Here is a 24,414-nt window from a genome sequence, read left to right on the forward strand (position 1 = left end):
GGGAGGGTGGGATGCGCATGTGAGGGGATGGTCCGCACTGAGGGTGATAGGTTGGGATGCTAGTCTCGGGGTAACGAGGCCCAGTAGTTTGTGGGGAGCGGGAGTTCGGAAGTGCAAATCGTAAACGGTGCTTTGGTAACTGCCGGCATTTTGCTGAGGAGTTCGGACGTCAGTGTTGAGGCCGAGAGCGTTGCACGTTGTGGTGATCGACAGAACGGTTTTGGTTATAAGCCGGCTTGCTCACATAACTCGCTCGATTCACATACCATATCTACCTTGGATTTTGCAGATAGAATGGCGTCCGCGGTAGAAAGAAACAGCGATGCTGCCAGCGAGGAGAAGAAAATTGACCACACACATCTCGAACGGCCGCATAGACACACAATCGACAACCTTCCCGACCCCGATGCAGGACTCAGTGACGAAGAACGTGCTGCCGCAGTAAGTGCACAACCCCATCCCATAATCTTCCATCCCACACTTGCTCACCACATCTTAGGACCGCGCCCTCGTCTGGAAACTCGACACCAACCTCATACCATGGCTATCCTTCCTGTATCTGATATCCTTCCTCGACCGAACAAACATTGGAAATGCGAAGGTCGACGGCCTACAGGAGGATTTGCACATGTCGGACGCACAGTACAATGCCAGTCTGACGATTTTCTTCGTGAGCTACGCAGTCTTCGAGCCGTTGACGAATGTATTGCTTAAGAAGATGAGGCCGAGCATATTTTTGCCGATAATCATGCTGTGGTGGTATGTAGTACACTAGTGTGAAGGCGAGGAGAGTCAGGTATCAGATAACATCGATACTAACATGTGTTCTAGGGGTATTTGCATGACATGTATGGGACTGGTGCATAATTGGGCTGGGCTGATGACTGCCGTATGTACTTCATAAGTGTGTTGATTTGTCGCTAATATTTACAGCGCTGGTGGCTTGGTGTTGCAGAGGCTGGTCTCTTCCCCGGTGTCAACTACTATCTCTCGTAAGTTCCCCCGTTTGTGCTAGCTTCGCAATCGCTAACATTCGCTAGATGCTGGTACAAGCGTTCTGAATTCGGTATCAGAGCTGCGATCTTCTTTTCGGCTGCCGCGTTAGCAGGCTCCTTTGGCGGTCTTCTCGCAGCGGGAATTTCGAAAATGGCAGGAGTGGGTGGGAAACCTGGATGGGCATGGATCTTCGTAAGTGCCTTGGTTTCCAAAACACTCAGTTGCATGTACTGATATGGAATATAGATTCTCGAAGGTCTCGCCACAGTCTTAGTTGGGATTGCCAGCTACTGGATGGTTCACGATTTCCCCACCGAAGCCACGTTCCTCAGTCCAGACGATCGCGCACGCGTGCTCCGGCGCCTCAGAGACGACCAGCAGTCCTCTGCTGAACACGAGGACTTCAAGATGAAGTACTTCTGGCAATCTGTCACAGACTGGAAGACGTACATGTTCATGATCATCTACATGGGCGCCGATGGTGCGCTGTACGCGTTCAGTCTCTTCCTCCCTTCGATTCTCAGCGCAATGGGATACACCTCCATCACCGCAAATCTGCTTTCTGTGCCGCCTTATGCGGCAGCGGCCATCGTCACCGTCTCCATTGGGTGGCTCGCGGATCGGACAGGACAGCGCGGACTGTGCAACATCGGCATCTCGCTCGTCGGTATCGCTGGCTTTTGCATGTTGATAGGCTCCGCATCGCCACACGTACGATACGCCGGTACTTTCTTCGGAGCTATGGGCATCTACCCGTGCGTTGCAAACACGGTATCATGGATCTCAAACAACATCGAAGGCACATACAAGCGCGGCATCACGCTTGGCTTCGCCATCGGCTGGGGAAATCTAAACGGCGTTGTCAGTTCGAACATCTATAGGGGGAAGGACAAGCCGAGATACTTTCTTGGACATGGAGTTGTGTTGGTGTACTTGGCGGTGTTTCTGTTTGGAGGAAGTATCGTGACGAGGATGATGTTGGCGGCGGAAAACAAGAAACGTATGAGTGGCGCTCGCGATGCCTCGATTGAGGGAAAGAGCGAGGCAGAGATTCACGACATGGGCGATAAGAGGCCGGACTTTCTCTATACGCTATGAAAAGGCAGCATGGGGCTGCTCATTAGGGTATTTGAGAGCAGGAAATCGCATCTCGCGCTGGACGATAGTGAGTATATATGGGGAAGAGAGTGCTTGTGTATATAAGAGATCTGGTACCCCACTTGTTATATTGCATAGTCAGTTCGTCGAACCACAGAGCCTTAAGAACACATAGCGACATGACTTTATCCACCATTGAGAGAGTTTCGAGGTTAGAGCTTGGAATGATGTTTGTGAGCGGGCAGCGTGCTAGCCAAGTCTGTCCTGGCGTTTTCCTTTCTCTTGTTTCGCGGTCGAAACCATCGCACCTCGCAACTCATCGCCTTTATTGAGTGCCCATCAAGAATGCAGTCGACGTACGATACAATAATCGTACAATGGTAGTAGAGATTATTTAAAGCGGAAGTTCTGCGACGATCGCGCCATAAGCAACCAACAGACGCGCTGGTTGTGTAGGTAAACCCTCATTTTTGTCATATTTCTCTGCAACCGTCATTCCTGGCTTGGATCCTTTGTATTTCAGTTTTGAATTCGCTTTGTTCTCTCGCTGCTGTGATACACATGGCGCTGCAGTTCCTTGAGGTGGGCTGGGGCAAGGTGGGCTCATCGCGAAACTATCGCGCCTTGCTCAACCCTGACGTCAAACGTCTACGCGCCTTCCGTTCTCACTAGCTCCACACACTCCTTTTTCCAAACGCGCGCCTCGCACCTCACTTTTTGTTCGAGTTTCTGTCAACATCACTGTTTCAACTCACCTCCGCTCGAATGAGCTGTTTCTCTCAAGGATTTACATTTTGTCTCCGCAATGACCGCACAAGCTTTTGCAAATGTGCTCCAAGAGCCGGATAGCGACGTATCGCATACGCGCCTGCATGAGCTCATTTCAGCCCACGATTTCAGCGGATCGACACTCTCTACTGTTGCTGAGGATTATCTGCGCGCATTCTGCGATAAGAATTTGTCTGTTACTCGAAGAAGATGGGCCGGGATCGCGCTTGTACAAATGCTATACGCTTCTTCGGACACGGCCGAGCACTTGGGGCAATTGAAGGAGGTTCTGTGTGGCCTGGGCGAGGTCATTCTCAGTGCGACAGAGTGGGAAGAGACGAAGGTTGTCGCTGGCCTCATCATGAAGCAAGGCATGGAACACGGTATCGAATACTCTAGCTTCTGGGGATCAGACAAGGTCAAGGATAGCGCGCCTAACTTTCCAAAAAAGACTGACCGAGACTGGATGGGACGGTTCCAGCGCTTTCTTGACACACTGGGCGATCTGGCTCTCGCGAATCTGAACACAGACGCATACGTCATATACCCCGTCTCGATAGTCGCTTCCGACAATTTCAGATGGAGCCACTGGGAGGAGGGCGTTCCTATCGCAGTTCTACAGAACGAGCTGCTTACTATTATTGCGCCAGATAAAACGTTCCGGAAGATAACGTTTGTCGACATACCGTTTAGTCATATCCACAGTACGCGTACCCATCAGTCTGATCTCGCGGATTCTCAATCGCAAGTCGTACAACGCGCAGCCTGGGATATTGTGCTGATGCTCGACTACGGGCTATGGACGTACAGTGTGAACACGTCGAAGCGCAAGGGAACGGAGCTCAGGCTCACGTTTCAGGACCAGGTGGATGCCATAGATGTCGAGAGGGCGATCAACGAATTCAAACAGAGCAACGTTTCCGGCCTTGGCCATCCTCCACGGGCTCGCCCGATGATATCCCGCAGTTCTCCAATGTATGTAGGCCGTTGGTCCCCTATACAAACCAGCAAAGTCACAAAACAACAAGAACACCACGACGATCCACCCGCCCAAAAAATAGCCCGTGATGATGATTCACAGCGTTCCTTTTCGGATGATGACGCTATCATGAGCAGTCGAACGCGATCGTCCCGTCAACAGCCCACAACCAGATCGCTCAAGAACACGAAAGGCTCTTCGTCAGGTAGCCTATCACGACTAGACTCTTCGGGTCTAAGTAGCGCGCCCACAGACACATATCAATCGGAATTACAACAAAAGCAGGACAACAATCAGCCAGCACGGCAGTCGATCACTGCGAGCCCGAAGAACATGAGTTCGGCTCAGGCACGACCACAACAGCAAAACGCCACCGCACCATCGCACGAAAACACTTCAGATACTCCAGATGCGTCCACCAACGCTAGTTCATCGAAGGAAAGTCGACGACGACATGTAGCTACTGTGAACGATACTGGCGATGGAGCTGGCTCGTCGGAGCAGGCAGCGTCGTCACGATCAGTATCAAAGCGAGCGACACATAGCAAGGGAAAGCTGCCGAGCATCTCTCAGGTTGCGAAGGCGAGAGTCTCGAAGCAAATACCTACAAAGGCAAGGCCTGCTGCTGTTACACGAAACAAAAGATCAAACAATGTAAAGTCCATGAAAGAAGCTAGCTCGGATGACGACTCTGATGAAGCCTCGATCTTCGACATACCAACACAGAACATGGAGCAAGCCCAACTCAAAGGGACTAATCATGCTACTGCCGACACACGTAAGGGAAGAAAGTCGCAGACTAAACGACAGGCCGATTCCGACGACGAGTTTATTCCTGACAGGCCATTGCCAGAACCAAAATTGAAAAAAAAAACTACAAACACAAAGCGGAAGGACGCACCGGATGTTGATGCTGATGCCAGACAGCCAAAGAAAAGGACGAACCCCAAAGTGAAACGAGACGCTGAAGACGCTGTAGCTGTGGAGAGTTCAGATGGGCATAACTCGGAGACTGAACAAAGCGAACCAGCAGAATCCGTCCGGCGCAACAAACCGGAAGAGCCACTTTCTCGCCAGTCTAGGAAGGAACCTCGTCTGCGCCAGCTCAAGAACAAGCCGAGTTCACACCTGGCCAAGCAAAAACCAGTTCAGCAGGCTCCCTCTCCGGTTGCTTCTACACGCCATTCATTGATTGGAGGGCTACTGAATTCCGTAAACCCGCTGGTCACCTCCACAGCATTGTTCAAGAAGCCTCCACGGCCGTCCCAAGATCGCCAATCACCTTCTACACCTACGAAATCAAGATCGCAGCCCATCCTCCGAAGGTCAGAGACTCCAACTGAAGAGCCAGAAAGTCCTAACGAACCACTGCCTCTCATGACATCATCTCCGCCAACCTGGCAAGCGCCAGAAGGACGGACTGACAGTGTACGTCGGTCTGTAGTGGATACAGAGATTCTGTCTAGCAATAGCAAGCGTGTTCCCGACTCTCCAACTGCGGAGTCCACAGCCATCTCAGGTCATGCAGATCGAGACGACATCGACGATCAAAAGCGGAAGGGAGATATGCAGACCGCAAAAAGTGATCCATTCAGCCATCGCCGCGCAGGTGGCAAGTCGACCAATTTCATCCGTCGACTCACAGGAGGAGATCAAATCCATGACAACCCGGATTCGAAGAAACCAATGTCACATATTACTCTAGTAAACGCCAATGATTCCGACACCTCAGAAATGGAAGAAGACACCCTCAGAGCAGCAGTTCAGCCGCCTCCGCGATTGAGAACAAGCCCAAAGACGACGCTCAGCCTGACTGGGGTTGAGACCTCTACTCGGCAGCGACATACATCGTTTTCGGACTTGAATGAGCCATCAATGTCGGTAAAGGCGAAGCAGAGCAAAGCCCACCAAGTCCTGCAGAGGTCCCCAAATAGTGCCGCTCAAACTGCGCAATCGTCATATCAGAAGTCAATTGCGGCACGGGAGGAAGACGGTACTAGACGCGACAATTACTCCGACGATAGTACAACACGCATTCATGCCAAATCCTCAGGATCGGGATTAAGCTCGGCGCCGTTGTATGGAAGTCAGCGAGAAGCAGAGGCAGAGGATTCTGTTCTCTCCGCTTCTGGGCAACCTATCGACGACACTCAGATGAAAGACCAGTGTGAAGATGAGACTCGAGACCAGAACCAAAAACGGGATCAAGGCCTTCCTAACAATGGTGATGCTGATACGGAAGGCGACACCACATTTGTAAACGACGATGACGAATACGAGCACAAACAATACGAGCTTCCGTCCAAAGCACCCACAGTCCGCTTCCCTTCAAATCGCCCTGGTCCAAGTTCGTCTAGCAGCCACAGCTCCACATCCGCTGAGTCCGAGCCCTCGAGCGATCCTCCAATTCCGACCTCGCAGGCAGAGGAATTAGAATGGGAAGCTAGTCTTGAGCCCCATCAACGCGCCCTGCACGACCTGCTCATCCGCGCCTCAAAGCGGGTATTGCGTCACATCGTCGACAATGAGACAGCTGTTGCTGACATCGCAGACGTCTTCGCCAGAGATGGCTATCACCTGCTGAACCAGCTGCTAGAGCGACAGGAAAGTGCTTACTCGCAGGTGTTTGACGACTTAAACAAGAAGAAAGCAGACCTTACCACCGAGCTTGAGAGTGTGGCAAAGAGGCTGGCGAAAGAAAGGAAGCGCATCAAGGCTGTGGCTTAAGAAACGTGTGGTTTACGAGCGCGAAGCTTGTCTTTTACCGCATTTGACGACTGTTTCGGTGACGTGTTTGTAGGATATCCGGTTATGATTTATGGACCCTGAATGTACGATAGGAATGAGTATGCGTTACGAGACCATGTTGATATGTAGCGAGGCAGCGCAAATGTGCTTCATGTGCAGTCTCTATAATTGATAGCTGCTTTACGAGATTATGAAGATATATGAAATTCACGAATGTGTTCGAGTACCGCTTCTCTTCGTTAGATTGTGATGCTAGACATCATGGTCATTGCGTTACATTGGAGTTCTATTCAACTGGCATCTTCTGCATACATTGGTTTACTCTTTTGTGACTGTTTGACAAAGAATATCACGGGATCGACAAGACATCTGTGCTGATACAAATTAATGGCCGTTATCGATGATCTGCGCCTACCCATGTGTATGCCGAATCCATCGAAAGTAAAAAATGTCCAGCGTATTTGTATGCTTTATACGGTACAGACGTTGGTCAATCGCCATGAGTCATTCTTGCATGTTCAATAGTGTGATACTTGATGAGAAGCTTACAGGCTAATCTATACAAGTCTGCTGGAAACGTAGAAGGGCCAGAGAAGCAGAAGAGGCGAAGCGAGGAAATTCTCGAATGATAGTAGGCACTCGTTATCTACAAACGATGCAATAGACGGACATCGAGAATTTATAAGAACAGAGCTGCTCATGTGTTCGTGAGACTTACTTGAAACACAGTCTCATAGAGACTGATTGTATTCATCTTCTGGACAAAGACACCAATCTATCGTCAGACTCGTTTGAACTCGAACTTCCAGTCGAACCATGGCCTTGGAGGGAACTGGGATTCTGTCTGTGGGATAGGTACCAGAATCTTTTTGAATTGTATGGTTCCGTTGCCACCCATCATAGCGAGTCCCATTCCAGAGATACTCTCTTTAAGTTTACTCATGAAGTGCGTGCCCTCGGAGACTTCTTCGCGGAATAAAACCAATACCTCTAGGGTCTGGAGATTCGGCAAGTCGCAGGACGGAAGGTCGGAGTACACTTTAACGTTTCTATCATCCTCGACACGCCCAAACTTCCCTTCGACAACTAGAGATAAAGACCTAAGACTAGCTGTCCTGGATACGCTGGCAAACAATGACTGGAGAAGGTGTCTCGTATCACTGTAGAATTGGATCCGATATATGGGTGTTTCTCTGTTATCCATCTCACCATAAGCGCCCATCAAGAGAGATTGTGGGAACTTGATGATCGGCACAGTGTCAATCGTCAGTAGGATAGGGCTTCGCCGATTCGCAGGCCTGCGAGTAATGGATGAGCTCCATCCTCCGATTTGACGCACATCTGTATTAAAGGAAGGACGGTTCATGTAGGTCCACGATGCTTCTCGCTGAAATTGCTGAATAGCCTCTTCAAGCACCTGTTTACTTGCAAGAATCCATGGGGACCGTTGAACCGTGGGTGTCAAGGCATCCTCTCGGGGTTCAACTATGTCTGCACTGTACTGGACCTCAAAAATCCGAAAATCGTTCCTCTGCGGTAGCCCGACTTTGAAAGGCTTCTTTGTTTTCCAGATCTCATGGTAGATTAGATCTCTCAACTCTCTAGGAATACCCAGGAAGCAAGCGTTAGGGTTCTTTGAGACAGCCCCAGTGCCGAGTGCGTCCTGGAACGCCGGGTAGCTATGCCTAAGTTCCTCAAATTTGCGCTGCCGCTTTTGGCCAGAACTTGTGACCGTCTTTTTCTGACGCTTGGGAGGCATTAGGACGATCGGCACCTTTCGCTTTCGGCGCCTTTGGGAGAAACGCAAATGGAGCTTCGGAGAGCAGAGAGTAAAGTTAGACGAAAGCAACTCTAAGCCTGAGGGTCGCCGGTCGATATCCGGTAGTTTGTGTGATTGTATGTGTAAACTCTAAGTGATTCTGTATGCTAAGGCGTCTCGACGAGTGGGATAGTGAACACGCTAGATGACTAAACATCGCGCTATCACGTGTCGAGCCAATCCCAACAAGCCCTAATATCACTCTCATCCGCGAATCAACGACCGGCAAGAAGTATTACGTGCGAGGTTACTCGACCGCGGATGATCCCACGTAGCCTCGTGCCCTCTCAAATGCCCTCGATTGGACATCAGCTCTTCTGTGTGCCGTTCTTACACATCGCCTTCGACACGATCCATTTCAGATTCCGTCCACTCACTTCGAGTTACCAACTCCGGTTGCCTCGATCAACAGGATCAGGATCATGGGGAACATGCTCGAATAGGACAGCAATGCATGCATCATACCACGGAGGTTGCCTGACGTTCAAAGCATCACCAATGTACTGTGTATAGTACTATCTACCTTCGATAAAAAGAAAAATAGGGAGGTGTGTGTAATTACGTAATCATCTGCACACGTATCGATCTCCATGCCCTCCAATGTTTTGCGTGGTTTGTACACAACATGACGAGCTGCTCTCGCATTGTTACCTACACAAGGCTCATATCTCCTAAAAACTACCTAACTTCGCTATGGCTGAAATGCTAAGTGCTATCCACACTGGCCCTTGGAACAAGCCGCTAGACTGGAGCCTGAACGTCACCCAGGATGGCGAACCTCGCGTCTTGTTCTCACGTTCAGTGCAGTCTGGACTAGCAAGCTTCCCACACGCCATCTTCTCACTGTTTGGCAAATTGCCCACCGAACTGCAGCTGGATGTTCTCCGCTTCTGCGACCGGCCGACCCTCTTTCAGCTCATGCATGTGTCGTCTACCATGCGAATCGAGGCTAGAAAGCTTTTCTGGTCTGACCCAGATGTGTGGTACCATGTTGACGCTCCTTGGTTACTGGCTGGGGGCTTTCCAGGCCCCGCATACCATGCCATGAACATCCTGCCTTATGTGGAGCAGATTGAAGTCGAATTCGACCACATGACCTCTGTCTTGCACGACAGCGAGCCCTCGATTGGAGAAGCACAGTCGGCGTCGTCCTGGGTCATAGAGAAGCGTATATGTGACCTCTGGCGAACTTTACGGCGCCGATTCCCTCGCGTAACCCATGTCGTCGTGAGTGAAAGTCACCCACGAGGAGCCGAACACACCCCGCCATGTGAGCTGAAGATGGTGGTGCAGATGTGCCCTCTTGGAGTCACTGTATCCGCATCTATACTACAGCGGGACGACGTTAGCTGCCTACTCGAGAGAAACCTATGGCGCCTAGCAGGCGATGCTAGTGTTGCAGGCGAATGGGAGATGGTCTATCCCGACTGGAGACGACAGAGCATCATTCTGCCTCCAAAAGAGTTTCGTGGTCTGGTGGGGGCGTACCAACATATTGACTATCAATTTCAGCGTTTTTGCAGCCGAAAATGGGCCATTCCCCTATTATTGATTGAAGCGCGGGAGAGACATCATTTTGACGAGCGATGCGAGCCCTTCCGTTGCTTTGAACCTACTTGTGTGATTGGATTTGAGCGAGCAGGAAAGTGGGCCTTGCATGCAATGCGGACTAGACACGATGAGAAAGGACAGGGCACAATCCCTCCAGAGGAATTTAGGCATCGTTTTGAGCAGCATGAGGCAGAGTTAAGACGCATGAGGAAGCGCGACATCGAAGGGGCTTTGGAGAAGATGTTGAGAGACTGGAGCGAGAAGACAAGTGAAGAGCAGCTTGGAGCCGAACAGGCATTTCTCCATCAACTCGATCACGACCCTTTGTATGCACATGGAAGACCCGCCCAAGAGAGCTTGACTTGGCTTACGTATATTCGGGAGATGGAACCAAAGCGAAACTAAGACGAACCCGACGCATGGGAAGTAACGTTGCTTGACAGGCAAGGCAGGCGAATTTGAACGACAAGATGCTCCAGTAGTGTAGTAATGGGAAAGGTAGTTCATTCTGATCTATCCAAGGTTCACCATCCAAGTTTCTGACGGCAGATGCACCGCAGGATGATGACAGGTTTTCGTACGAGAAACCTTCGTGCACGCGCCGTTTGCCGCATTCTCCCCCCTCTTTGACGACCATCTGAAACATAAGATGGAATCTTAGCAGAAGACTAACAACTGGCACTCATAAAGCGTTGAGAAAGCTCAAGAGAGCTGCGCGGAATTTCCAGACTCAACAGAGACTCCTGAACGGTGTCTATTGTTGAATCTTCTTCCTCTTCCTCTTCCAGCATGACAACCTTGTGGGGCGATTCCAGAACGGGATGCTTCTGATTTTTAATGTTAAGAGTAGCCAGAAGATCGCCCTTCCGTGTTCGAGGGTAATCATCGCAGGCGCCTTCCCAATCTCCTGCGCCAAGAGCTTCATGCGCAAGCCGTTGGAGCTGTAGTGTATCATTTGCAATCCACTCCAGGCTAGTGAATGGTCTTCGATGCCCCAGTATGCGTCTGGTAGCCCAGGGTAGGAGGGCTGAAAGTATCATAATAAACCCACCAATCGAAACAATCAACACTAGCCCAAGTACATTGAAAGAGGTGAAGGAGTCACTTCGAACCTTCTGGTTATCGCAAATGGCGCGTTCTACAGCAGAACTGGGTGGTGAATGAAATCGACGCGCATCTGGGTAGACTGGGCCAATCGCTTGATCGAGTATCGCCCGCTGAACATCTGCCAATGTGAACTTGAACCAATGCTCGAGCTCAAGTTCCCACTGATTGCTGGGTAAAGCATATTGTCCTCCTCCGGAAAGAGAGTCACGTGCTAGAAGCGACCCACTCCTTAGAGTACGGATGAGTTCTGTAAAGCCGCCAGCCATATTCAGGATGGCGGATGCAGACCACGAGAACCTCTCTCTATCTGTTGGGTGTGGAAACAATGCCGGTGATGCTGTGGTAGCCTCGTATATCCCTAGTAACGGTGTACAACCGTCATCCCCCTCTAGGGCTGGGTTGCAGAACTGATATTGCTGGGTACATGCTAAGGCACGTGCTGGTTCGTCGCTACCGTAGACTTGGATGTCTCTGGAAGCAATACTGATATTGACAGGCCCTTGGTGACCGGCTGCAAACCAAGGATCATCTACGGGTGCGAAAAACGGTATCTCGTTCGCCGCGAGGAAGATGATGCTGATATCTGCGTGGGGAAGCAAGAGTTCAGGGATCGGGTTCCATGTGTTAAATACCGCACTGTTAATATCGTCTGATTCCGCATAGTGTGTGCTAATGCTGATATGTGACATCAGTATGGAGCATATTGTAGGAGCGAAGTGGGACGTACGAGAGGGTATAGTCATTATTTCCTTGAGGGTTCTTGCTCCTTTCAGCAACATAATCAAAAGTGCATTCATTCTGGCAAGTGTTCCGGTCCGGCCCATATAGGAACTCAACGATGCTTGGTGACGAAGAGGAGTTGACACGGGCATACCCCTTACTCTGTACTGGAGCGCATTCATTGACAGTCCGGTAAAGGAAACGTCCCGACAACCGCGAGTTAATACCCAAGTCGAAGTGGCTGTCGATAAATCCTGAATCAAGACGGATAGCTCCTTTGGCAGATCGACATATTCTATCATTGCCTGGGAAGGGACAAGCTGCCCTCTTCGTGACTTCGTAAGGAAGACTATGTCGAACGAAGGCACGGCAGCTTTGTGTGGAGCTGGTATTTGTATAGCAGGTAGCTGCGTAATTGGCGCTTGACCTGATTCTACTAGTCAAATATGTTTGAATCAGGCCGAAATCCTGGGTTGTAAACCGGGAACTATTGACTGTTGCGCATTTGTTACCAACGACGAGAACATCGCCATCTCTAGACGTAGCAACTCTGGAAGAGAAGATTCCAGCTATGGCAAAAACGCTAAGAGTTAATATGCTCATAGCTAATGGCAACAAGGAGCGCCTGATTGAAGTGGTTGGAGCATATCTGCGCCAAGTCCATGACATTCTCAATAGCCTCCAGAGTGCCTCCGCGCTGGTCCCGGAGTTGCGAAGTATCGCCTGCCGCTGATGATATATTGCGTTCTGTGGGGTTTGCTGGCTCTGTATTTGGTGGACGGCAAAAGAAACAATGGTCCAAAAACATGTACCAGTGAAGGTTACAAAAAGTGCGAGAAAAGCGATCAATAGGCCTCCATTCTGGAGCGTCACTGTAAGGGTCAGCCCAGTGAGAGAACCTGAAGACCAGTTTGTCCAAACACCAAGGTAGACTGGGTTTTGCTGAAGAGAGACCTGGACAGGTATCGATGCCATGCCGATCTCTAGGAAGCGATAACGTCGATTTCAAAACCAGTAAAATGTATTTAACATTCCAAGTCATATTTTCTGTCATCATTGTCTTCTTATGAGTTTCAATCCCAGGGGCTAGCCTTGTTCGAAATCTCCTTGTGACACTGCAGGGCGGTGAAAACACAAGCGTCGTAGATGATTGGGTTCGGCTACGAGCTGCAGCTCATATCAGTATACAAATATCGGGCATGTGTATATATAGAAGAAGAAAGATAGTATCACAGAGCCTATGCAGATCGATGGGGCTATTTCGGTGCATCAGACGTCCTATCGTAGTCCTCAGTGCACTGCGGGGGGCTGAGTGAATGCATCAGGCTGACAACAGGGCCAAGACCTCGATGCATGAAAGAAACCCGAAGACGATAGGCTGGATTGGAAATAGACTTGGCGGTATGAATGAGGGGTAGCTCTGGCTAAGACTTGTTACCTGCTTATCTAGCCGCACTGCCTTAGCTAGAGTGGGTATGCGTGAAAAGTGTTGTTCTCATGCTGGTCAACCGTGTGGAATGTCTTCTGACACCATTCGGGGACAACTAGAACCATGACACGAGTGTGCACATGCTCCTAGAGTCAAGAGGAAGAGACCTGCAATGCCGTCTGACGAAATTGCGTTGGGTAATGAAGCAAAGTTTGTCAAGCCAGAGGAGGGAACAGAAAGGCCCAGAAATCTCTATGTTCGAAACCGAGGAGAAGGTCGACAAGTAGGTTCTGGCCAACGTCAGGGAAGATGTCAGGGTTCAAACTACTTCTCCTCTCAGGAAACTTCCTACTCGAACAGCACTACGCTCAAAGGTTGGAACGTACCTTTCGGCCTCATACCTATCGCCGTTATCAAGCTGATGAATCATTGTTGAGTTGGAGTAAGAGTGAACGCCAAGAATATTCACGCATCATAGTCACATAAAACTAGTGTCCTTGAGCAAACAGTGAATCAATGTGGTAAGTAGGTATGTACTTACAGCCATCAATATCGTAATCTATAATGCGCTCGCGTGGTGATGTAAAGAAGAACTACTTAAGTCCGGCGAGTCCGGGGACCTCGGATTTAAGTTCATCATCATGTGGGGCGGTCTAACGTGGGCGTACATATAAGAATGACAGGATTGCTCTAAGACAAAAAGTTGTACATATTATTGGACCTGTCACTGTTTGAACGCATCCTCCAGGTTCTGCAAGTGATCCTCATCGGAGAACCTACATCCACAATTTATCAACATCAATAACATGTCCTCGCCACTCCCGTACAACCGCCAAAATGCACTCGCTTCAACGATCGCCGCTGACAATGCCTCCGCGATCGCGGGCAAAATCGTACTGACGACTGGCGTTACACAAGGTGGTCTGGGATCCACCTTTGTTGAAGAAATTGCAAAGTACAAGCCCGCGCTCTTGATCCTCGCCGGGCGCTCGCCTTCCAAAGTCCAAGCAACCGCCGACAAAATCAAAGCAAACCCCCAGAGCGCAGGCGTCGAAACAAGGGTACTAGCCTTGGATTTAGCATCGCAAAAGTTTATCCGAAAAGCTGCTGAGGAAGTCCTAGCATACCCGGAGCAGCATATCGATGTCGTTGTCAACTCGGCAGGTATCATGGCAGGACCGTACAGAACAACGCCAGAAGGAATCGAGCTACAATTTGGCTCCAACCATATCGGCCACTTCCTCTTCACCAACTTAATTATGCCCAAGATCCTGGCATCCACAAGCCCGCGCATCGTCAATGTGGCCAGCGATGGGCATCGCTTCAGTGGCGTGCGCTTCGACGATCCCAACTTCCAGGGAGGTAAAGTATACGACGAGTGGGAAGCATACGGCCAGAGCAAGACTGCCAACATCCTGTTCTCAAAGGCATTGGCGGGGAAACTGGGTTCGAAGGGGTTGAAGGCGTACAGTCTCCACCCCGGGCAGGCTCTCGGAACTTCGCTAGCTCCACAGGGGTTTACAGATGAGGATCTGGCGACCTTGGTAGCGAAGGATAAGGCGATTGGTTGGAACCGTGGGTTTGACTTTAGGAGCCTTGATGCATGTACGGCTACGCATGTTGTGGCCGCTTTTGACCCGCGGCTCGATGCATACAACGGTGTGTATCTGGAGGACGGAAATTTGTCTGATGACGTGCAGCCGACTGCAACGCCTCCCGGGGACGAAGAGAAGTTGTGGAAGTTGAGCGAAAAACTTGTAGGACAGACGTTTGAGTATTGAGATGGAAATCGATATAATGGAAGCCAACCATGGGTCATGGTGTTTGGACGGGCATGAGTAATGATCAACACATGACTTGTTCCCTCGTCATTGCAACAAAACCTCTCAAGTTTCGCTCCATAGGTGATGCGGCGCGTCAGATGAATGCATACTTCAGGCACCAGCAACACACATTAGTGTCATTGCTTCACATCTGTTGCTGGTGTGGATCCAGTCGCGAATGCCTCGAACACCCCCCCGTCTTTTCACATGTCTCATACATGTGCCCACCCGTTCCCGCGAAGCACTTGCATCTCATCGACAAGGCAAATCTTTCCATCTTCTTCATGTCCAACTCTTCCCCGCACGCTCCATTCTTTGAGCAAAGGTGATGTGATCCATCGGCGGATGCGGTTTTCCCACAAGGCTTTGAAAACTTGCCAGGAGGACAATAACACCTTTTGTGGATGCATTCCATCATATGCCTTACCGTTATAGCCTACACGCACCTGCGGGTTCACGTATGTTTGCTTCTCAATACGAAGAGGATTGTCCACGTGTATCAGGCAACATTCAGATCCTTCGAGATGCGAGGTTGCAAGAGAGTCCGAGATGCCCCGGAAGCGTAGTGGAGGACTCGAAACAAAGGGTTCAGCAGGCATTGCGACTACAAGTAAGCAAGCCGAGTTAGCCAATCGCAGCAAGAGAGATAAAACCGCGGAGTGTAAGTTGTACAACGCATAGGAAATCTTCGAAACTTACCCATACCATTCCAACAACTAGTCACCGGCGTTGGATCGTTCGCCAGTATTGCTCGCCGAGATTCCCTTGCCCGAAAATAAGGCCATGTCTGCATGAGCATCTCATGACCCTCGACATCCCTAAGCGCAAATGTATCATACACCTGTGGGGGGTGACTGAAGTCTAGTGAACAAGCGGCTGCAAAGTCTCCGTCGTTTGTATTGAGTAATCGGAAGACATCGTCTGTCTACAGTGTTGTCAGCTATTCGAGACATTCCGAGCGGAGGTTTGTCCTCAAACGCACTGTGAATACCACATCGTTCAAGAAAAGTATCTTGTCAAATCTCTCCCCTTGACGAGCTAGCTCCTGTAAAGGCTCCAAGGTCCAATTGCGGAGTCGAGAAAGATAGGGTATCCGCCTGAGCTCTCTCCCTGTAGGTGTGTTAATCCAACCAGAAGTCTTGTTTACTACAGATATCTCATCTAGATGATTAGTTTCCGACAAGGTTATGTTTCGCCTGATCTCAAGCCTTTCCAGTGTCATGTCGAGTTCCCTTAGGGCGCTTTTGCTGTCATCCCAACTCCCGCTCTCGTATACTGTAATGAAAACGTTTTCTCTACCAAGTGCTTCTGTTAGAGCTACTACAGCATTATTCCAATGGTTTCGCAGAATCTGCTCGTTGTTCCAGTGTATACTAGCAATATACACTCGTTCAGGTCGTCGAGTAACGGGCTCGGTCGTAGGGCCCGACAAGCAGTGTAGTACGTGGGTGGTTTCGAATATACTGAAGAGAGCAAATGCAAGGATGAGTACCTGTTTGGTCAAATAGCGGCGGAGAAACATTGGTAGGTGCATTGATTTTGTCTACAATGTTTCTAGAGAGAGGATGTCGCATTATACCGTAAAGTTCAGGGTAACAGGTGACGCAGTAACCAATCCTTGGTGACCTCGATGTCAGGTCATGAATTGCGGCGCAGTAACTGGCCCATAATAACTTCGATGTCCTGCCAGAGAGTTGATTCGCTCTGATGCTAGTTGTTGGTAAATCTGTTACGCAGAACAATTTAGTGTATGTCACTGTGTGTCGGGTTGGCTTGGTATGTAACGCAGTCACTTTCTTGGAATTTTGAGACTTCCATGTTGTCCTGTGTTGCATGGTCAGAACAGGTGGATCCCGAGTCCTTCGCTCTCGTGTATCCACAATATGACGGAGCTAACGAATTCTATAATTTTGAGAGTTTGTGGGCCTGGGAGGCCTTACATTGGCATTGACAGATGAACCAACAAATTGCCCAACAAGGGATGCGGACCAGGGCGTCGGGTATATTAGTTTGCTCGTCACGACAATACCGGCGTGCACGGAGGATTGGCTTGTCGATTAACTTTCATGTCCTAGTCTAATATGGTTTACAAGGACAGAACACGTAGACGGGGCTGTTTACTTGAGCAAAGGTAGCATTCGTTCACCGTTTAGAAAGGCGCTGAACAAGCTCCAGATCCCGCTCATGCTGACCAATTATCGTGTATACCCATTTTCCCTCAAACTTCTTCCACCAGCGATTCGGCAAATACGCCTCGAGCATGTAGTATTCGTCTCGTTGGTAGGGGAACTCCAGACTGGGAGGCCCGTGCTTAACTAAGAACGCGTCTGTGCCTGATGCGGCATCTTCCTCCGTCATAGCAACATGCGTTCTTTTGTTGCCCTTGTTCTTCCCGTGTCGTCGTATCGAGCGTATGGTGCTGTCCAAATGCACTTCCAATATGCGCGCATGCCACAGCGGGTGCTCGACTGCTTTTCGGGCGATTCTCGCGTTGCGTGCGACGAGCTCGGTGTTCCACTCCTCGGTCTGCCCGCGCGGTATGATAGTTATGGGCGTTCCTGTATCGAGATTCGTCTGCCAACGCGCAAAATCAAGTACTAGGCACAAGTTGTTCCAGGTCAAGATGCATGTTAGACACGTGCAGAGCTGCTGCGCATCGGGCGACTGGATGTGCTGATATGGCCGGTTGTGTATGTTGAGCTGCTTCTGCCGATTTGGGTTCTGAAGCAGCTCACAGATAGACGGCTCGACATGTGCTAGCAGTTTGGGCGTAGGGAAACATTGCGCCAGGATGGTGTATCGCCGCCTGATGATGGCAGCGCCAATGACGTTTGCGTTTGCGTTGACGAGACCGAGGAACCGGTGGTTCACAATGCTGAAATTGAAAACATCGCGGGGTTGCAGGTAATTAAGGCTCTCGAGAATGAGCTCGGTGGGCAGCTTGGTGAGATTGACAATGGCGTCACGCTTCTTGTCGCGCACCACTTTTCGGCGCTGCATGCGCTCAGTCCGCTTCGAGCGTAGAGAGAGGGCGGCCGTCTTGTCCTCGAGAGGCTCATCATCGTCGTCGCTGGTCTGTCGTGGCATCTTGGAAGGAATTGTTCATGTCATGTCGAGATGGTGGCGGCATGCAATTCCGTGTCCAAAGAAGTGCGGGGATTGCGCCTAAGTCCGTCTTCTGCACCCTGACTTTCTCTTGACGTCTCACAGCGTATTCTTTTCCTTTCGACAGATGACGTTGCATGCCGCACGAAACGTAAGCACATTTTGGACCGAGTTTTGGGTATGGTGCAATGTAGGTAAAAGCTTGTAGATTTCGCTGACTCGCCACAACTAAAACAATTCGAGGATGCCTCAAAGTCGCTGATTCGCCACAACCAGAGTAACTCTTACAAATTCCAGTATGGCGTCATGAAGCATTTCTAAGCAGACCATACATAAATACAACTCAACCATCACCCAAACATCTCACCCCCTCATTCAGCATCATCCAAAATGACTACAGCCAACTTCTTCCACATTGACACCGACTCCTACACGGGCAAGCCCTGGAGCAAAGTCGACGGTCCCGGTAACAACTTCGTGCGGAAGGAACATTCTCGAACAGTCCACAATTTACGCGGTCGAGAAGATGAATTCACAACCAACAACTCTGGCTTCGCAGTCTACAATCATCCTGCCAAGGAGACCCAATTTACCGACGACACAGCAGTAAGAGAAGGATACTACACCGAAGTCGAGTCTCTCCTCCGCACCAAGATACCTGGCATCAAGAAAATAGTCATCTTCGACCACACCATCCGGCGACGAAAGAAGGATTCCCCTCGCCAGCCAGTTCAACAGGTGCATGTCGATCAAACACCCGGCGCTGCAGAAGTGCGTGTGCGGCGCCACCTTCCGGAGAATGAAGCAGACGAACTGGTCAAAGGAAGATACCAAATCATCAACGTTTGGCGTCCTATCGAGAACCCTGCCTCAGACCACCCGCTCGCTGTGATAGACTGGCGTACCACCTCGCCATCCGACTTCATCGCCACAGACCTTCTCTACCCCAAAGACCAATCCCTAGGCGAGACTGGCACAGAAGCCCTTCCAGATTCAGAAAAGTACACATCGACCGCAGGGTACGAGGTCAAAGGTGAAACGATGGCTGTGGCCCCGAACGAGAGCCACAAGTTTTACTATCAGAAAGATATGACACCTGACGAGGTGCTGTTGTTGAAGTGCTTTGACAGCTGGGGCGAGGGCATGCCGAATGGGAAGCAGGGTCTCGCGGTCAGAACGCCTCACACGGCTTTTGCGGATCCGCAAACTCCTAAGGATGCGCCGGGGCGTCAAAGTATCGAAGTTAGGTGCTTGGTCTTCTACGAGTAGAGTCCTAGTTGTACGCCTGCATATATTCCAGTAGCATAATCAAAGCTTTTTCTGCATCATTCTTGCGCGGAATTGATCCTCTCAACAATAGTCTTGTTTAACAATACCATACGCTCGATGTGTTGTATTCACCAGGTGTCCTTGGTATTTGGACTGACATGCTCCCTTTCACGTTCACTTTCACCATTATCGCCATAGCAACACATGCCGATTCTGACGAGACAAACAACCTCTCAACCTCAACCCATATTTTTCTCTCTTCCCACTTATGCCCTCGGCACGTCCTACAACCCCGCTATGGGCGCAAAGTACTCAACCACGACGGTAGGGCAACAAACGAGCTCCCTAAACACGACCAGTACCCAACTTACGAACAATCTCGAAATAGCTGCGCCACTAAAGACACCGCTAGCCCAACACCAAAAGACCAGCTCAGACATTAAGACACCAGCACCATTACCGATACAACACTCAGACACCAAAACACTACTGATGGCGCTGAAAGCGAAGAGTACTGCACGCGCAGATCCTCTATCTATGACCGCGGATCAAAGACGATTTGAGATACCTTCACGATCGACCAAGCCATATATTCACCATCCGAATCATGAAAAGCTCCCTCAAACTCCAAAAACGAAGCATTCCATAAGAGCGACGACGTCACCCAACTCTGCGGTTCTTCGAAATTCCAACCGAAGGTTACTGACGCCTCCGCCCACCCCGCAGAAGAATAGGAAGATGATTACGACGTCGAAGAGGATAGAGCAGCAACGCAGTGCAGATACACAGAAGATACGCAATGATAAGTCGGTATCGAAACAAAATAACAAGACTGTTCCACCTAGGACACGACGACGATTGACACAACGACGCTCAGCACTGAGTGCCTCCACTCCTAAGAGAGTGGCGACTGAAGTCATCGATCTGACTGTAGAAGATCGTACAATGAGGGAAAGAATTGGCTTCACGACGGCCGGGAACAAGGTGATCGATCTTACAAAAGACGATGCCCTGTCATACGACGACGAAGAAGAAGGAATGTCCGTAAGAACGACACGAACAGCGGAAAATGGAAGTAGAGCGAGACGCGCAGCTACCAGACGACCTCAGACAGTATTGCCTTCGCCCATTCATTTCGACGACTTACCAGAGTATTCGGCTTTCTTCTCTGATGATGCGGGTAGTGTGGGTGGGACAGGCGCGGCGGACTGCACAACCAATACCAGCGACAACTTTGAGGCGGATAAAAGGACACCTGATGGGGAGATAGGCATTGCCTGCTCGTCCACCACAACACACGACTCACGTCTATCAACACACGACATCCCGCACTACGAATTGCCTTCCCCATTTCGAAACTCTGATCCAGACCACGGGGCAGCACCCTTCGACCTTCTACATCCTACGCCCAATCATTCTTTTACCAACTCAACGCCATCAACAAACGAGACTTTCCGCTCCCCAACACCCACCATCAACCTAAATCGTTCCCACTCCCCCCTCTGTACACCCACCCGCCCCTCCATCGAAGCCCACCTCGCCATCCACCCCTCCTCCCCACCCATCCTCCACGCCACAGCCACCTACCTCCACCACTTTTCAGCACGGCAGTCGCGTCTCCAGTCCCGCATCGCCACACTCCGCTCTATGGCGCCGACTCTCGACACCCCCATGGAGCGGAAGTTCAAGACTGTGATCAATCTTGCGGTAACTTTGGCAAATGACTACATGATTGCTGAGATGGCATTTAGGGATGTGTTGGAGATGGGAGGGGAAGGAGACTTGGGGGAGTGTTTAGCGGGTTTGAGGCAGAAGGTTGGGTCTTTGGATGGAGAGTGTGAAGGGAGAATGAGGAAGGTGATGATGGAGTAGTGGGGTTGGAAAAAGATGTAGTAGGTGACATGGTGTTTGGGGTCAACTACAGTTTGGAACGCGTCGGGATAAAGGTTACCCACTGATCTGGGAACTCAGAAGTTGGATGGTTCTCTTGATAGCGTTTGGAGTTGCTTACTAGGTGGAAGATGCGTGCGGACTAGGTTTGCTGGATCCTGGAAACTGGCGTTTATATCAAACAGTACAATGCTTTCATTGTTCTCATTAGAATTTATTCCAGTGGTATATCTCCTGTACTAGCCCTCCCTTCTCCTTCTACATATCGCTCAAAGCCACGCATCAAACCACGTAACAGCCTGAACAAAGCTCGCCTGCTTCGCATACGCTTGTTGCGGTATGCTCTGGTTAACCCTGACCGCGAACCCATGCGGCGCGGCGGCATACAAGCTCGACTGGAACGTGACGTTGTTCGTTTGCAAGATTGTCTCTGCCCTAAATCTGGCCGTTGAGTTGAAAGCCGCATCGAGTGCTATGTTTCCATTAGTACGCCTCAACCTCGCGGGCAATATGGGAAGAACTCACCTCCAGCAGCCATGCTTAGCGCGCCTCTCACATTCTGGATCTCAGGCTCGGTGAGCATACTTGGGTGCGCAATGAAACCCGCATCCAAACCACCCGTCTGCGTCAAGAACCGCGGGACATACTTTCCGCCAAAGCAGTATCCCACGCCACCGATCTTCTCCACGTTAAGCTCGTCGCGCATGTAGTCGAGGGTGGTGCTGATAATGCTGTCGATGTCCGACGTGGGATGCAACGCTAGCCATTCCGTGAGATTGAGGCCTTTTTCTTGTTCTTCGACGGAGATTGCGTCACCGCGGAAGAGGTCGGGCATGACGACTAGGTAGTCGTTTGCTGCCAGGGAGTCTGCAAGTCTGTTGATAAATTAGTGACATTTAATACCAGGCCGTGCAGTGTTGTGGAGCGTACAGCTTGTTTTGTGGGAGTGGGACACCAAAAATATCGCTGATGTAGATGATGGCTTTGGTGGAGGAGTTGCTCCCAGGAGGATAGGAATGATACATCTCAACTGCGTTTTGTGAGCAATTGCGAGGTGGAAGGTGGTTTGTAGACACTTACTACCACTGATGTTCTTGAGTTGGCCTGAGGGTACGCCTGCACTGCGTACTTTGAGCGTCGAGCACGATGATGCTGCAAGTGCGCTGGTGACGCTCGTCGACGCGACGAGAAGATGCTTTAGAGAAACCATGATGCTGTGTCCTGGTTCTAGGTTTGAATTGAGTCAAAAGTTATGCGTGTAAGCTTCGCGCGTCGCGTTGCGTTCGACGAAGATTGGCAGTCGCGAAGGTGGGTGTGATTATCTCACGTCAAGACATGGGAACTTATTTGTACTACGGGTGGTAGTCTAAGTAAAACGGCACGCCGTGGCTTCGACATGGTAGTTGTATTGATTTTAGATGGTGGTAGATAGCCGCGGCAATGCATGGGATATCTCTCGTCCGTCTTGGCTGCGTCAACAAGTCGGGCCTTTCTCGATTGCATGCACATCAATACCTAAAATACCTAGTTTCCGCCCGCGAGACACCAAGACAGCTATGCTTTGCCAAGTACATCCGCGTCTTGAACGCAAGCCGGGCTTACAAGGAGACGAAAATGACGAAAATGGGGGATGCAATTGTCAAATCTACATATTCGATGACGTCAAGAGTTTTGAGCTCGTAGTAACACCGCCACCACCTCTTACAACTCCATCCCTTCGAAAAGAGCAACGACGACCAGTAAAAACACGTGAAAATAATTTCCACTCTTATCAATCAATTGGGTAGCGCCTGTAGGGCTTTGGACGATGTGGCATGGCGGGTTCCGGTATGAAGGCTGGTGTTCTCCGCATACTGCCTACACCGTTTGGCATCTGTGCGATAGGCCACGATACCATCTCTCTCAAGATCTCCTGAGAGCCCACAAGCGCGAAAACCAGTCCGTCGACATGTTCCGGCTCGTCGGAATCTGTTCTTGCATGGAGTCTGATCTTGGTGCGTTTGACTTGGAAGAAAGACGTTTTGAAGTATCGCATCGCTTCTTCCTCCCGCTCGTTCTTCACAAGATAGGCGGTGCCAGTAGTATGGTGATGCGCATGAGATGAGTCGTACAGAGGCAATTCCACCAAGGCCTTGCATTGCCGTTCGCTAGCTTCTCTCAACGATGTGATGCTGGCCAACTTTGTTTCGGGTTCTACATCGAGCTTCAACAGTCTCTGAAGCTTGTCTGCACGCGCTAGCGTGCCTGTTAGAAAGTACCACACCGGGTATTCGTTCTGAGACGGCCGTGGAGTTTTGCCTTCGTTGAGCCGGTGTTGAGGCAGCGTAGACTCGTAGACGTACGGGTACATGGAGCCGTCGTGTAAATCTTTCCCGGCCCAGCATAACGGTATATCAACGATATTCCCAGTAGAATATAGCCCCCGACCATTATACGCTGGCATGGAAAGCGGCATACCCCTCCTCATCTGGTGGAATTCCTAATCACGAAGGACAACGGCCTTTTGAGGAAAGCCTTGCCAATCGTGCACCACATGGATCCTGGGTATTCTCTGGAGCTGGGCGTAAGATATGCGGTCGATGTGTTTGTCGACACTAGCAAAGACAAAGAGGCTGAACATCCCATGGCTGTGGCGTTGAGTCGAAGCAATGTCTGAAGGAATTCTGACAAGTCGCCCCATGCTGCTCAATGAACAGAGCCAGTAACGGTAACTGTCCTGGTCGAAGCCCAGATTCTTCATATAGTCCCAACTCCACATCGGATATGCATCCGGATCGAAAGTAACAAGCTCTTGATCTTGTAAGACCTGAAAGTTTTCAATATGCCACACAGCCTCCCCCCGAGTAAAGGAGAACAGGCGTTGCCATTGGTTGATCTTGATGTCAGACGGGATCTCTGTCACAGAATCTCTGCGCACAGTTGTAGATTTAGACAGTTCATGAAGTTCATGAAGTTCATGAACGATGGAAATGAAAGTAGTTGAATCGATGTAGAATCTCCTGGGGCCTTGCGGAAGAAAATTCATCCTCAGAGGCAAGACAGTTGGAAAGTCAATGATCGAGAATGATGGCACGTTGGAAGCATATGAATAGAACAGATACAGCGACCGACA

The 24,414-nt window shown here is 50.3% G+C and overlaps 13 protein-coding genes across 13 annotated transcripts; 6 read left to right on the forward strand and 7 right to left on the reverse strand.

Annotated features, from left to right (window-relative positions):
• Positions 1 to 294: 294 nt before the first annotated feature.
• P153DRAFT_281404 (MFS general substrate transporter) lies at positions 295 to 2,094 on the forward strand (the record flags this gene model as incomplete). Its single annotated transcript, XM_033663140.1, has 6 exons — positions 295 to 441; positions 500 to 759; positions 832 to 889; positions 934 to 992; positions 1,041 to 1,188; positions 1,243 to 2,094. The coding sequence occupies 6 exons, from the start codon at positions 295 to 297 to the stop codon at positions 2,092 to 2,094; spliced, it is 1,524 nt and encodes a 507-aa protein (XP_033528554.1).
• Positions 2,095 to 2,775: 681 nt separating this feature from the next.
• Positions 2,776 to 6,750, forward strand: P153DRAFT_363152 (uncharacterized protein). The gene has a single exon (XM_033667309.1). The coding sequence runs from the start codon at positions 3,224 to 3,226 to the stop codon at positions 6,566 to 6,568; it is 3,345 nt and encodes a 1,114-aa protein (XP_033528555.1). The 5' UTR covers positions 2,776 to 3,223; the 3' UTR covers positions 6,569 to 6,750.
• Positions 6,751 to 7,370: 620 nt separating this feature from the next.
• P153DRAFT_353358 (uncharacterized protein) lies at positions 7,371 to 8,348 on the reverse strand (the record flags this gene model as incomplete). Its single annotated transcript, XM_033666436.1, has 1 exon — positions 7,371 to 8,348. One exon carries the CDS (start codon positions 8,346 to 8,348, stop codon positions 7,371 to 7,373), a length of 978 nt encoding a protein of 325 aa, XP_033528556.1.
• A 560-nt stretch (positions 8,349 to 8,908) lies between these two features.
• P153DRAFT_363154 (uncharacterized protein) lies at positions 8,909 to 10,457 on the forward strand. The gene has a single exon (XM_033667310.1). It carries the CDS (start codon positions 9,102 to 9,104, stop codon positions 10,362 to 10,364), a length of 1,263 nt encoding a protein of 420 aa, XP_033528557.1. The 5' UTR covers positions 8,909 to 9,101; the 3' UTR covers positions 10,365 to 10,457.
• Positions 10,458 to 10,627: 170 nt separating this feature from the next.
• Positions 10,628 to 12,761, reverse strand: P153DRAFT_381353 (uncharacterized protein; the record flags this gene model as incomplete). Its single annotated transcript, XM_033670037.1, has 2 exons — positions 10,628 to 11,741; positions 11,794 to 12,761. The coding sequence occupies 2 exons, from the start codon at positions 12,759 to 12,761 to the stop codon at positions 10,628 to 10,630; spliced, it is 2,082 nt and encodes a 693-aa protein (XP_033528558.1).
• A 1,169-nt stretch (positions 12,762 to 13,930) lies between these two features.
• Positions 13,931 to 15,070, forward strand: P153DRAFT_363157 (retinol dehydrogenase 13). Its single transcript, XM_033667311.1, has one exon. The coding sequence runs from the start codon at positions 14,022 to 14,024 to the stop codon at positions 14,994 to 14,996; it is 975 nt and encodes a 324-aa protein (XP_033528559.1). The 5' UTR covers positions 13,931 to 14,021; the 3' UTR covers positions 14,997 to 15,070.
• Positions 14,852 to 16,581, reverse strand: P153DRAFT_409611 (glycosyltransferase family 69 protein). Its single transcript, XM_033672074.1, has 3 exons — positions 16,021 to 16,581; positions 15,738 to 15,963; positions 14,852 to 15,642 (listed from the first exon to the last, which is right to left on the reverse strand). Exons 1-3 carry the CDS (start codon positions 16,570 to 16,572, stop codon positions 15,251 to 15,253), a joined length of 1,170 nt encoding a protein of 389 aa, XP_033528560.1. The 5' UTR covers positions 16,573 to 16,581; the 3' UTR covers positions 14,852 to 15,250.
• A 295-nt stretch (positions 16,582 to 16,876) lies between these two features.
• On the reverse strand, positions 16,877 to 18,329 carry P153DRAFT_106365 (uncharacterized protein). Its single transcript, XM_033661880.1, has one exon. It carries the CDS (start codon positions 18,123 to 18,125, stop codon positions 17,181 to 17,183), a length of 945 nt encoding a protein of 314 aa, XP_033528561.1. The 5' UTR covers positions 18,126 to 18,329; the 3' UTR covers positions 16,877 to 17,180.
• Positions 18,330 to 18,533: 204 nt separating this feature from the next.
• P153DRAFT_372639 (uncharacterized protein) lies at positions 18,534 to 19,412 on the forward strand (the record flags this gene model as incomplete). Its single annotated transcript, XM_033669409.1, has 1 exon — positions 18,534 to 19,412. The coding sequence occupies one exon, from the start codon at positions 18,534 to 18,536 to the stop codon at positions 19,410 to 19,412; it is 879 nt and encodes a 292-aa protein (XP_033528562.1).
• A 204-nt stretch (positions 19,413 to 19,616) lies between these two features.
• Positions 19,617 to 21,284, forward strand: P153DRAFT_381358 (uncharacterized protein; the record flags this gene model as incomplete). The annotated part of the gene is made up of 1 exon (XM_033670038.1): positions 19,617 to 21,284. The coding sequence occupies one exon, from the start codon at positions 19,617 to 19,619 to the stop codon at positions 21,282 to 21,284; it is 1,668 nt and encodes a 555-aa protein (XP_033528563.1).
• A 287-nt stretch (positions 21,285 to 21,571) lies between these two features.
• P153DRAFT_280848 (alpha/beta-hydrolase) lies at positions 21,572 to 22,327 on the reverse strand (the record flags this gene model as incomplete). Its single annotated transcript, XM_033663102.1, has 3 exons — positions 21,572 to 21,774; positions 21,828 to 22,177; positions 22,233 to 22,327. 3 exons carry the CDS (start codon positions 22,325 to 22,327, stop codon positions 21,572 to 21,574), a joined length of 648 nt encoding a protein of 215 aa, XP_033528564.1.
• Positions 22,328 to 23,073: 746 nt separating this feature from the next.
• P153DRAFT_353365 (uncharacterized protein) lies at positions 23,074 to 23,745 on the reverse strand (the record flags this gene model as incomplete). The annotated part of the gene is made up of 1 exon (XM_033666437.1): positions 23,074 to 23,745. The coding sequence occupies one exon, from the start codon at positions 23,743 to 23,745 to the stop codon at positions 23,074 to 23,076; it is 672 nt and encodes a 223-aa protein (XP_033528565.1).
• A 36-nt stretch (positions 23,746 to 23,781) lies between these two features.
• On the reverse strand, positions 23,782 to 24,327 carry P153DRAFT_281450 (uncharacterized protein; the record flags this gene model as incomplete). The annotated part of the gene is made up of 1 exon (XM_033663141.1): positions 23,782 to 24,327. One exon carries the CDS (start codon positions 24,325 to 24,327, stop codon positions 23,782 to 23,784), a length of 546 nt encoding a protein of 181 aa, XP_033528566.1.
• Between the last annotated feature and the right edge of the window lie 87 nt (positions 24,328 to 24,414).

This window comes from Dothidotthia symphoricarpi (assembly GCF_010015815.1).
Source record: "Dothidotthia symphoricarpi CBS 119687 unplaced genomic scaffold P153scaffold_2, whole genome shotgun sequence".
NCBI lineage: Eukaryota > Fungi > Ascomycota > Dothideomycetes > Pleosporales > Dothidotthiaceae > Dothidotthia > Dothidotthia symphoricarpi.